The sequence below is a fragment of the Battus philenor genome, unplaced genomic scaffold (assembly GCF_028537555.1).
Source record: "Battus philenor isolate CCGP_79_NKW_IND1 unplaced genomic scaffold, ilBatPhil1.0.hap1 SCAF_14, whole genome shotgun sequence".
In the NCBI taxonomy this organism is placed as follows: domain Eukaryota; kingdom Metazoa; phylum Arthropoda; class Insecta; order Lepidoptera; family Papilionidae; genus Battus; species Battus philenor.
This window is the reverse complement of record NW_027181676.1, coordinates 13,419,606-13,433,878: the sequence shown is the minus strand read 5'-3', so window position 1 is coordinate 13,433,878 and position 14,273 is coordinate 13,419,606. Positions and strand designations below refer to the sequence as shown.

At 34.1% G+C, this 14,273-nt stretch overlaps 1 protein-coding gene across 1 annotated transcript in view; it reads left to right on the top strand.

Annotated features, from left to right (window-relative positions):
* The window catches only part of Tomosyn (syntaxin-binding protein tomosyn), a 312,667-nt gene that overhangs the window by 221,017 nt on the left and 77,377 nt on the right, over positions 1–14,273 (top strand). Inside the window, exon 3 of the mRNA XM_068761392.1 lies at positions 10,622–10,804. Within this exon, the coding sequence (XP_068617493.1) occupies positions 10,622–10,804 (183 nt within the window). The remainder of the gene's footprint in view (positions 1–10,621; positions 10,805–14,273) is intronic.

Genomic DNA, 14,273 nt, shown 5'->3' with positions numbered 1-14,273 from the left:
CTTCCCAATAAGTTTCGCGAAGAACGGAAACCGCACAGAAAACAACCGCATTTGGCAGGCTAGATACGAGAGCTCGGCTCAGGGTAGACACACCACAGGACTCCTTTCAAAACTCTAAACTCATCAAGGCATCTTTCCATCTCTCACAACTACTAAGCGGGCACGGGTACTGCAAGCAGTACCTGCACCGTTTTATAATAATCAACAACGATACTTGCTCGTGTGACGGCTCCACAGTACAGACTTTTCACTACTTAGACACTGCTCCCGATTCGAATCCAAAAGAAGTTACCACGCGACCTTATGCGAAAACTTAATTATACCTCCGTTCAACTTACCGGACCTCCTCAGAAAAAAATCTTAGTTGGCCCAGCACATTGTCCTAAACCTCAAGGCATTTAACGATCTGTAGCACTTGGGCAGTGACTAATAAAATAATGTACTAACTAATGTATAATTGAGTAAAACTTTCAAATTGTATTGTTTATATGTATGATGATGGAAAAACACTGTCCTGACCGCAACTGGGAGAAGAAAGATCCGTATCAAATAGCGGTAACCCTCTCCCAACTGTCAAAAAACACTAGCGATACGAATTAGAATTAATAAAAAATCGTTTTGGTATTATTTTCTTGTTAATTTATTTATTTGGACAAGCCTACATTTTCTGATATTACAAAGTCTACAGCGACAGATATAAAATTTCAATATGTAGTAATCCGAAATTTTATAGGGTTTTTTTTTTTTAAATATGTTATTATTACGTTATTGATTATTTCTGATACAAATGAGTTATATATTCACGATTTTAAATATCTTACATCGATATCAAATCATCCTGTATATATTCTAAGGGCAAACTTAACTGCTGATATATGATATCGCACGATATTGTTCGATAAAGTTAGTTGTAGCTAGCCGCACTTGATCTTTAGTTTATAGGGTCTCTGACATCGATATAATAGACAGTTTATGGAACCTAATTTGGAAAATAACTTCCTACAACATTCAGGTGGTCTATCGTCAGTCGTTTTTTTTTAATATTTATGGTGTTTTGTTTCTTTACTTATAAAAATACGTCAACTGTCATTATTCGGAGATTTATTTTTTAAAATATGTAGTATTTTTGATATTAAACAGTTTTATTTAGTTCGACCCGCACGCAATTTATTTGTATGTTCATTTGGGTCAAAATTAGAAATTGAAATTTAAGCACCTTCCCGTTGTCAGATTGATCCGAAATTTGGTACACACATTTAATTTAAATGACAATACAATATAATAAAATCATTAACATTATAAATCTAAGATTGCCGCCGATACTAAATGGCGGATTACATATTTTTCCTTAACCCCCTCAATATGGGTATCAAATGAAAAGGCTACACTAGTAAAACACGATGATTATGTCAAAATTTAAGATTCAAGATGGACGCCGTTCCAATATGGCGGACTAGGTACATATTTTTCCACAACCACCACAATATGGGTATCAAAAAACCATTAAACTTAAAAGTTTTTTAAGTGTATTTATTTTATTATTTGAATGGAAATCCATTTACTTTTGGTTTAATTATCCTTTGATGTATTATATCAAACATTTAAATCTAAAATAAATAGTCCCTTTCTATAGCTTGTCTTTGGATATACTATTAGATCAAAACGTAAGGTGAAATTGACAGTTAAATCTCCCAGGCGATAGGAGAGCATATTATTATTTTTCCTAGGTTGGTAAGACTGTCAATAACATTTGCTACTATTTTGTTGGAAGTTTTGTGTCTGAAACGCGTCAAGTCTCAATTGGCCGATGCTATACTGCTTTGGTTCTCCGCACCTTTTTTTCTAAATATTCGACTCATATCGTTCTTCGTTTCTAGTCTATTCAGCAAATTCAAAAAATAAATAAGGGGATGCCGTTTTGACACAATTGAGGAGATAAAAACCGAATTGAGTCTTGTAGGCTATACCGGAAAAAGACTATTTACATTCAATGGAATCAGGCGTTATTTTGCGGAAGTCCATCCTAAGTAAGAAAAGGACCAATATTTAGCCACTTCCGCATATGCAGTGCAACAAAGTGCACCGCCCGTCAGCCCGCTGATAAAATTAAAATTCACTCTGTGTTTGGCACTAATCGGTGTAACATAACTCCTGAAGATGCCCCGTGGAGGGGTGAAACACGTGTTGAGTGATTTAACGGTGATATTTGTGTAATTCGCATTGTTTTCCGCATGCACATTTATCAGCGGGCTGGCGGGCGGTGCACTTTTTACACGACTACCACTGCATGTGCCGAAGTGGCTAAATATTGCTCCTTTTCTTACTTAGACTATTCCCAATAACGATTAGAAGCCGGATGCATCCAATGTTTTACCAGCGATCTTAACATCTTTCCATCTGGTCAATGGACGCCCAGCGCTGCGCTAGCTGGTCCGTGGACTCCACTGTTGAACCTAGAAGCCGCAGCGGCTTATTAGTCTGCGCATTGCAACTTCAACTTTGCAATCCGCTTGCAACTTCGGTTACTTTTGTTCATCTACGAATCCCCCTTTCCCGCGTTTGATATTTTCCAGAAATTCCGAGCATAACCTTTGTAATACACTTATGTATAACAAAGCATAAATTTCTTTGACAATTTTAAGCAATTTTCTACGGTATTCCTCTTTTAAATTAACCGTTTTAAAGATGCTTCAGCAAAGTTGGGTATTCCTTTGCGAATTCATGTTTCATTTTGAAAGTATTCCGTTTCGTAATTTTTTGCCAGCTTCAGCTTCTGTCTTGGTAAGTTCTTTTAAAACTTCTCCACTTTAATTTCTCGGCTCCGGCGAGTTCGCAACGACTGCAATAGTTTTGATTGTTGTACAAACTGCGCCGCTGCGGCAGAGATTTGGTGGCTCTTACGTTTTAATTTTCAAACTGCTCGCTTTTGTAGACAAAGCCGGGATGTATTATAAAAGCAACGAATCTTCTCTGTTAGTTCATTCACCTATTGCTCTATATTTATTTTTATTTATATACTTTTACACACACACACACAGAGATATATATATGTGTATAAATATATATATATATATATATATATATATACATATATATATGTATATATATATATGTAAATATACATATATATATATATAATTTATTTCGATTTATAATATTCAAAGTATAATATTGAGTAAATCTCATAGCACTCAACAGTTTTTAATTAATCCGAAATTTTTATTTCATTTATATGTATATATATATATATACACATAAATATTTTTTACTCGTTCAGGAAACTTAAAAATCAATAAACTCTATAGTACATACAGGATGAGCAACAAAGTCATACAAGATTCATATTAACATATGCTCACATACACATGCATATATGCATGCATAAAAAGTTTGTTATTTTAAATTTGATAAAGAAATCGTAAGTATATTTGCGCCTTAATGCATATGGATTGACACTAAAAATGTGTCGAACTTTGCCTGTTAATTTATATCAGCGCTTGCTATTACAATGTTAAAATAAAACATTGTTACGTTTGAATTATAAAGAGCTATTATTGAGTTTTTAGACCTACCTTTTTATGATTTTAAAAGTTATCTACTGTTCAAAAGTCTATGTTATAATTTTTTACATGGACTCATTTATATTAACCTCTTGTGTACGCTACGAGAACAATGCAAGAAGAGTCAAATTTGATGTACAGTCAGATTGAACTGCATAATAGCGTTCTTCAACATAAACCTAACGAACGCTTCCGTTCCAAACGCACCCTGATCTCTGAAGAGGCCACAACAAACTCAAGTGTTTTATTTATTTTTGAGGTAACGCAATTCTTTTTGTCAATTCAAAATCTTTCACAATAAGACATTCTTCTCAATTGACTTTACTAGTTTCTGTTGAGTGACTTTTTAGATTAATTTCAAAATAATACAGAGGCATTACATGCGAGTGTTGCTTACAAATAGTTCCTAATTTTATGAAACATTGAGAAAGGTATAAAAAGCTTATAAACCTATCCTCCGATTTACACGGTACTTGTTTTACACGTTTTCGCTTTTACACGGTTTTCCAAAAAAGTTTTTTTTTTGTTTTCAACGCACTCTACTAAATGCTACTGTGATTGAGCACGTGTGCTGTGTACACATTTCACGGGGAATCCCGAGCTTATGTGCTGACTTGCTGCACACGCACACTGTGTCTGTATTTCTTCGCATAAAATTAAAGTTTTATCTACTGAAAATTGTATTTGAGTGAAATTTTCACAGTTTCAGAAAGATTTAATTTTCCATATTCGTAAATTACAAGTGATAAAGGATAGTAAAACGCCTTTTGGTTTTATTTTTTGTTCTTCTGTTTACTGTATTGTAATAAAATAAAAAAAAAACACTGTTTCCGTAATATATAAAACATTTTCACCTGTCAATGCATTTTATTTTTATTTCTGTGGACACCTAAAAATATTAAAAAGAATCACAATTGTTAAATAGAAAAATATGCATTTTCTACAAGCTTTTCGAATTACACGGTTTTGACTTGAAAATTTTTAATTTTCGATTTACACGTTTTTCTCAGGAACGTATCTACCGTGTAAATCGGGGGATAGATGTATTTGTTTCTAGTAAAAACCTCATGCAGTTCTTTATTCATTTTATATTTATTACTATTCTTATACAAATAGAATAGTTTGTCATATATTTACTTGGTAAACATGAGCAGTGGTTTAGGACTGACATGCGATCGTAGGTCACTGTTTCGATTCCCGGAAACAATCTCATGTAATTCACGTTGTGTGTAATTATATAGAATTGTCTCTGTTCATAAGTTTTTAAAGGATAGATAGCTCCTTTGCGAACTGTAATACCACATTGCAATCGCCAATCAGCCTGCATGGCGATTATGGTATATTAAGTAAGAAAAGGACCAAAATTTAGCCACTTCCGCACATGCAGTGGTAGTCGTGCAACAGAGTGCACCGCCCGCCAGCCCTCTGATAAATGCGTATGCGGCGAACAATGCGAATTACATAACCGCCACCGTCAAATCAGTCTCCGACTCTGACTTTCTCTTGTCTTTGTCTTCTTTAGCTCTGTGTTTGGCACTAATCGGTGTAACATAACTCCTGAAGATGCCCCGTGGGGGGATGAAACACGTGTTAAGTGATTTAGTGGTGGTAGTTGCGTAATTCGCATTGTTTGCCGCATACGCATTTGTCAGCGGGCTGGCGAGCGGTGCACTTTGTTGCACGACTACCACTGTATTTGCGGAAGTGGCTAAATATTGGTCCTTTTCTTACTTAGGAATGGTTTCCGCAAGGAAACGCCTGATTTCATTAAATATTATGGTATATTATCCCATTGAATTTAATGCGCTGGAACAGTATACTATGATTAGCTTTTCAAAAGCTTGATATGTATACAATTTTAATGAACTAATTGGATCCAAGCATACTTTCAACTTTTTATAGCGTATTCGTAATGTTATATAAGTGTTATAATTAATAATGAATCGGAGAATAAACACAAATAATGCTCTCTTGGCAAAGTTTCGCAAAGTTTTGTCAAAGTTTCGCAAACTTTGGATCGCTTGGTGGATCGTGCCAATTCGAACTTATGAAGTTAAAATGCGTTTTCTGCTCCACGAGTGTACAAAGTAATGTTATAAATTATACGTTATTAAATGTACTTCATTTATTAACGATCACTGAACACGTAGATCATATGTGGTTACAGATGTAAAAGGGAAGTAAAAGTTTAGAGCATTCTCTAAAAAATCAATGATTTCAGATGTTTCTACATGACAATTCAGGAATATATTGAAAGAAGATTTTTTACGAATACCACTCTATAGAAACTAAAATAAGATTGAGTTTTTCTATAATAACATCCTTCAAATTAAGGCTGTATAGGCTCCAAAAGTGCTCGAATCGTAGGTTTACCTACAAAGGACTTGGAAGGATTTTTTTCTACAAAAACTTCCACAATTGTCCTTTATAAGGTAGTTATAGCTCTTATATAAGGATTTATTTACAACTTATATTTAATAAACTTTAAATTGATTCACACACACACACACATATATATATATATATATATATATATATACATATACATATATATATATATATATATATATGTATATGTATATATATAATATATATATATATATATATATATATATATATATATATATATATATTTATAAATATACGCGTAATTTTGAGACCCCTAAACGTGCAACGTGGAAGGTCACCAAAGATATCTCGCGTCGGCTCCAAGTCTTCATTAACAACTGTCTTCTACGTATTCTCGGTATGAACTGGCCTGAGAAAGTCACAAACGTAGATCTCTGGAAACGCTGCGGTGAGATGCCGATCGACCAGCAGATCAAACGCCGCAAGTGGAACTGGACACGCCACACGCTCCGAAAAGGACCCTGATCAAATACCGGGGCACCCTCTAGAATGGAATCCTCAAGGAAAGCGAAGACGTAGCCGTGCGTGGTCAATCTTCTAAAAATACCTTAATTTTTGACATAAATAATGTATGTTTAAGATATATAGTTACATTTTTTTCTTGATTAAGTTAGAGTTTTACGTAACTTTATTACGGTTAAGTGTCATGCATATATAAGTACATTCACATAAATTGTAATTATCGCGTATAAACACCACTAATTCTAATGTATACTCTCAAATCCTGCCTCTATACCGATAAGCGACCGAGCGTGCACAAAGCTCATTCATTGCTGCTGCAACGGCTGTTTTACTCCATAATCGTATACAAAGACGGTAATGGAGTGTAAACAATTGCAAAAGGACTTGCGTATTATAATGTATCTTACATTACGAATGACGGTAATTTGTAATATTTGACTATATTAAACGGTTTTATTTAGTTCGACCCGAACGGAATTTATTTTTTTATTTATTTAGGTCAAAATTAGAAATTTAATTTTAATCACCTTCCCATTGTCAGATTGATCTGAAATTTGGTACACACATTTAATTTAGATGACAATACAATATAATAAAATCAATAACATTATAAATCTAAGATGGCCGCCGATACAAAATGGCGGATTACATATTTTTCCTTAACCCCCTCAATATGGGTATCAAATGAAAGGGCTACACTAGTAAAGCACGATGATTATGTCAAAATTTAAAATTCAAGATGGACGCCGTTCCAATATGGCGGTCTAGGTACATATTTTTCCACAACCACCACAATATGGGTATTAAAAATCCGTTTAATTTAAAAGTTTTTTAAATGTATTTATTATATACATGGGGATAGTATAGTAATCGTGAAACTTTGTACGTTTAATATATACAGGTTGATCTGTTATGGGTGCTTAAAAGGGGTGAATGTTTAGCTTATTTACAAACAATTAACATATAGTACATCCTATCTAAATATTATTGGTTTTAGAAATAATAACGTAATAATAATTTGGTAAGATAAAACGATTACAAAAGTAGTCAAACACGTTTGAAGTTGCAGTTGGGCAAGGCAGACGAAGACGAATACAGACGAAATGTAGAAAGCAACGAAAAGAATGAGATCTTGAGATGCATGGAAGAAGAGCGCAAAAATAAAATAACTTGAAAAAAAAATAATGAAAAAAAATGTTCCTAACACATAAATCAATTAGGGGTACAAGAGGCCCCTAATAGTGGAGGTCAATAAAAAAAAGTGGTAGAGGCCCATAAGCACATCTCGTCGCGTGGTGACCATAAGCCAGTAGACACGACGTGGGTACGTCTCTCACTAGATGGACCAACAAGATATCTAAGTTCGCATGAAGACGCTGTATGCAGACAGCGTAGGACCAGTCATCTTGGCTATCTTTGTAGGAAGTTTGTCTTGCAATGGGCGTCCATCGCCTGTGAAGAAAAATAGAAATTCACTTCAAGTGATTCAAAATAAGTTCTATGATATTTAATGGAATCGGGCATTATCTTGCGGAAGTCCATCCTAAGTAAGAAAAGGACAAATATTTAGCCAGAATTTAAGCTGCTCAAAACGTTTAGTTTAATCAACAATGCAAATGGTTAAATGTAGTTCCAGATTATATCTATATCCGTTCCAACACGGTTAGCCATGCGGCTGATATGGCCATACGCAAGGCTCAGAAGGTCTGGTTAGAGACGGAATCTCGCCAGTGATTTAAGATTAGAGATAAACTAAAATTACATTTGAAAGTGTTACATACCGAGTTAGTTTTAAGACTCTGTGTTTGGCACTAATCGGTGTAACATAACTCTTGAAGATGCCCCGTGGAGGGGTGAAACACGTGTCGAGTGATTTATCGGTGGCGGTTGTGTAATTCGCATTGTTTGCCGCATGCGCAATTATCAGCGGGCTGGCGGGCGCTGCACTTTGTTGCACGACTACCACTGCATGTGCGGAAGTGGCTAAATATTGGTCCTTTTCTTACTTAAATTCTATGATCTTGTCAAATAAATATTAAAGAAAACTATTATATCACAAACCTCCATCTAAACTATAATCTTAAAGATGTTTTTGAATGAAAGAAACGAAAATAAACGACGTGTATACAGTGCTCACGCTTTCTTTGTCCAACCTTTTCCGACACTTTGATTTATAACCCTTCAGATTCGCTAAAGTCAAAGCTCTCTATTAAGAATTGCATTGAAAGAAATTTTTTATAATTTTCATTTCTTTCGTATTCAAGATGTGATTCATTTTAAAACATGTTTTATTTAAACGATTATTGCAAGAGTGAAAAATGAATTTCGTCATTTTAGCCTATAGACACACTTCAAGGTCTCTCTCTCTCTCTCTCTCTCTAAAATATATTTACGGGTGATATATATAATCGCCATGCTAGTTAATGAAGTTGGCGATCGCAGTATGTTATTGTACACAGGGGGCGCTGATATGAAACTTCTGGCTTACTGGAGTTTAGATACCAAAAGACCTCTTAATTTAAAAATATATCCTTCGCTGCGCAATCTTTTTAAAAATAAAATTTTAAATTAAAAATCTGTTATGGGTACAGTTAATTATTAAGGTGGTGTCTATAAACTTGAAGAGTTTCCTAGACTATAAGAGATTCTGTTATAAAAACTGCACATTCATGAGATCAGATAGTGCAACCGTTTAAGAAAAGGACTTAATAACATATATAGCTACTTCCGCTATGTAGCAGTAGTCGGGCAATAAAGTGCACCGCCCGCCTTATTATTACTTATTATACCCTATTAGTGAAAAACACCGAGTCAAATCGGTAACCAAAAAGCACTAATCGGTGTAATATTACTCCTGAGGATGCCCCGTGGAGGGATGAAACACGTGTTGAGTGATTAAACGGTGGTTTGATAAACTTTTTTTAATTATAAGGATCGATGTTCCACAGACATTAGCGTGCGTGCCTTCGTTTTACATTTACGTTTAATATTTCCGATTTAACAATAAGTACTTCTCTTAATCTATTTTAACAACTCCGTAACAATGTTCAGTTTTTAAAATTACATTTCGTGCGACCACTTCATCACCCCTACTCCATATTGCTATCCTTTTTTATTTCACTACCACGTCAGTCATAGAATTCTCCCATTGATTTTGCAATAAGACGATTTGGAAGCAGTCATTTAGTTTTTTCTCACGATTTATACGAAACTTTCTTTTCTATTTATCTGTCACCTTTTTAATTTACTTAATTATATAATAATAGTAAGCTATTGCTTGGTTTTTGTTTGGAGAAATACACACTTATTTTTATGTTTTAGTGACGACATAATACTAGCTTAAAAATAAGTTTTAACTTTTTTACGTTGTAAACAAGTTGAAATACCCCAACGTAGCGTTAGGAAATACATTTGCTGTGGAAATTCGTTTTTGTATAAATCTGCGCTCCCAACGAGCTTTCTCAAAAAGCTCCGGCGGGTGACATCGGCGCACCAAAGGAAACGCCCGGAATATTTCCGGTATATGCTTGCTGTAAAATATTTGATATGTAAGTCTCTCTATGTGTATTTTAGACTTTATGCAGGCTGTATTTATACATTTCTAGCCGATCCCGCAAACGTTGTTTTGCAAAAAAAATAGTTTTTAATTAACAAATAAAGAATAAGGTTTGATCGTAGAGGGATGAAAATTTAGGGTTGTATGTATATTTGTATGCTGTAACATAAAATAATAAAAATAAAAAATTTCGTCAAAAAATTAAAAAAAAATTTAAGGGTGAACAACCCTTATCACTTAGGGGTATGGAAAATAGATAGTAGCCGATTTTCAGACCTACTGAATACGCATATAAAATATGGTAAAAATTGGTCAAGCTGTTTCGGAGGAGTACGGTAACTAACATTGTGACATGGAAATTTTATATACGAGTATTAGATTTATTTATCGCCCACTGTAATGTGCAAATAGGCCTTACTCTAAAAATATCTTTGGCTCTACGAAGCCGATATTAGCCGATTGTCTCTTTCCAAAGATCGATGTGCAATATTTATCGCCGGGTGCTGTATTAATCTAGTAAAATAATATAAGTGACGAACCTCTTTTTTAAATATTGCTATTGCATTGTATAACGGAGTATAATGTAACTAATGGTTTAGAAAAAAGCGAGAATTTCCTTAAACAGTGATATCAGTTTGGGCGGCCCAGGCGTGGACGCGCATGCCCGCCACGAGGCCGGGGAGGCCGTCCTGCACGCCAAGTTCCTGGTGAACGAAGGCGCTCTCGTCACGGCCACCGCCGACGATCAACTCCACCTCTGGACTTTTCGCCAGAAGTCCCCGCAGAGGGTTCAGTCATTGAAGTTCCAGAGAGAGCGGTGAGTCTTCGTGTTTTGATTTATACTTTTCTATATTATAATGTCTTTGTTTAGTTTAAAATTTTTACGCATTTATTATTTTTTTTATAAATTAATTAATTGATTTCGAATTTAATTAATTAATTTTCAAACTTCATCAACAAAAATTACAATGGTAATAAACAAAACAAGATTAACACATGTATGTTTTAAGTTTAATATTCTTAAATAAGATTTAACATAGTATATATTTGTTCAAAAGGAGAAAAAAACTCATAGATTTGAAAATGTTTAAAAAAAATATTAAGATTATCTAAATTAAATCAAATAATGTAATAGAGAAGTAATAAGAACTAACTAGAGGATGGGGACTTGCGATCGCTGGTCTTGGGTTTGATTCCCAAAATAAAATCTTGTATAATTCAAACTTTGTGCATTAATTATATAGAATTGCCACTGCTCACAAAAAAGTTGCCAGAGGATGGACAGCAGCGTCCTCTGCGTACCATAATACCAAAACCCGCCTGTCAAACGTGGTGGTGATGGTATATACGCCCATAGATATCTTTGGTGGAGTATCTTGCAATGAACTTCTATGGGTATAATGACAAATATAACATTGCAATTTGAAATATTTGTGTCTACGTGTATATAAAGATAAAAAACCATGGAAAATATCAAAATGCTTTGATTGTTAAAATTATTTCTATTTAATGGAATCAGGCGTTACCTCGCGGAAGTCCATCCTAAGTAAGAAAAGGACCAATATTTAGCCACTTCCGCACATGCAGTGGTAGTCGTGCGACAGTGGCTAAAATGCGTATGCGGCAAACAATGCGAATCACACAACCGCCACCGCCAAATTACTCTCTGAGTTGGTCCTTTTCGTACTTAAAATTATTTATCGTTCACTATGAAATCTCAAACGGAACAACTTCTCTATATAAAAGGGTAAATTAACTAATTCTTCTTATGAATTGTGTAGAATGGTCTAAATTTGTACTTTCTAAATAGCTTAGAAAGAAAAAAAGAAAGAGAGAAAACATTTTTACATAAAATTAGAGAAAAGAGAAAAACTGAAATGGGAAAATTCAAATGGGCACACCGGACATTGATAATACGTTTCGTTTATTTATATGTATGAAGTAATAAAACTAAAACACTGTAATCTTATTTTGTGCGGTGCGGACCGCAATATAGAAAACGCATTAAAAATCACAAAAAAATATCACGAGTTGCTATAAAACTTAAAAGATATGATAGAGATAAAATTAATTAATTCAACATTAGAGGTTTTAACAGAACTCCTATTGATTAGTATAGACACTCTTTGTTTGGCATTAATCGGTGTAACATAACACCTGAAGATGCCCCGTGGAGGGGTGAAACACGTGTTATAGTGATTTGACGGAGGCACTTGTGTAATTCGCATTGTTTGCCGCATGCGCATTTATCAGCGGGCTGGCGGGCGGTGCAATTTGTTGCACGACTACCACTGCATATGCGGAAGCGGCTAAATATTGGTCCTTTTCTTACTTAGGATGGACTTCCGCAAAGTAACGCCTGATTCCATTAAATACTCTTATTGATTGTCAACTTCTCAATTTTTTAATTTATTTTATTTTTGACTCTACTCAACTTCGTAAACTGATTTAGTCGTGGGGAAGAAGTAGGAAGAAACTCTACAATAGCACATCTTTTAAAAAACAGTAATAAAATAGATTTTCCCCTGTTGCTGTATACAATCTGATTTTCGAATGATTTGTAATTATTCTTGTACACACATTAAATCCTTTATATATTTTATGTATCGTTAATTTCACGTCACGGAGAAATGGATATCAGATATCCAAATAAATTACAGCAGGTATCGGATTCGTTTCACCGAAATTGCAATTATCAGTATGAGGTATTGATGAATAGGGCGACCACAATTTTTAATTCTTTAAATTATTTTTGCTTTTTCGAATTTTTCGTTCACAAAGCTTAACGATCTGTAAACGAATCTGACTAAGGCTAGTGGATTGGAAAATAGACTTAACCCTTATGATACTGTAGGTATATATATGTCCCATCAAACATATGGACTGTTGGGACATAACGTCCCACTGAATTGTGATGAGAGACTGCTACGTCAAATTTATAAGCAGTTTGGTTTGAATGGTCCCAATTTAGTCTTTACACTCCTAATTACTTGAACAACTAATCAAGTTGCGACTTGCACCTCAGTCGGATTCGTTAGTTCGATAAAAAGTTCGAACGAGTGTACGCGTGCTCACGTTTCATAAATAAAACAATTAATTAATATTGAATTCATTTAAATTTGGGGTAAGTGTCAATTCTATTTTAATAAAGCTTACATTTTAAAGACTTATGGGACATAAATTTACACTCCTACTAAACCAATGGTGCATATAATCCCATATCGAATTTCAAATTTTTTATAGATAAATCTTAGTGAAAATTATATGTTTATTTCCAATGGGCACAAATAAGTTCACACGCCTGAAGTAAGAATTAAATATAATTTCAATTTTAGTCCTGACACACTATTGTACTGCAGTATCGAAAGGGTTAATATAGTATGTGAAATTTAATTATGAAATTAAATATAGTACTAGGCGATCCTACAGAGGTTCATTATATATATACTTTCTCCATATAATACCAATCAGGCCTGTTTAGGGCTTACAATACCGAACTAAAATCTTAATACCGGTATTTGATATTTGAAATTTGAAATACCGGGATACCGGTATTAAAACCGGTATTATTAATAAAAAATTACTAGTTATATTTTAACTTTTTAGTTTAGTTTTTTTATTTTAATTTTTTAATTTCACTAATCTACTTAATGTAAGCTTATTATGTTTTTAAATTGTTGTTTTTTAAATTCAGAGACACCACAAGGAAGTGCACTGGTACGATACATAGTATCCGCTGTACAGTTGATACATAATTAGTATACTGTGATATACAGTTAATATACAGTCGATACACAGTTGTTATATAGTGAATACACAAGCGATACACAGTCACAGTCACTATTGATACACAGTAATTGATATATTGTGAATATACAGTCGATAAACTGTTGATATATAGTGAATATACAGTCGATATGCGGGCGATACACAGTCGATATACTGTTTATACACAGTCGAAACACATCTAACTCACAATGGACATACAGCGAATACACAATTGACACACAGTTAACATATAGTTGACACACAATTAAAATACAACTAACACACAATTGACACACAGCTAATACACAACTGACACACAGCTAACACACAATTGACACACAGCTAATACACAACTGACACACAGCTAACACACAATGGACACTTAGTTGAAACACAGTTAATACACGGTCTCTACACAGTTGTCTACAAAAGAGTTACTAATTTAATAAAGCCGTAAAGAAAATTATAATAACTTGACTCTGTTTCTAGTGGTAACTTTACGTTTATCGCATATTTTA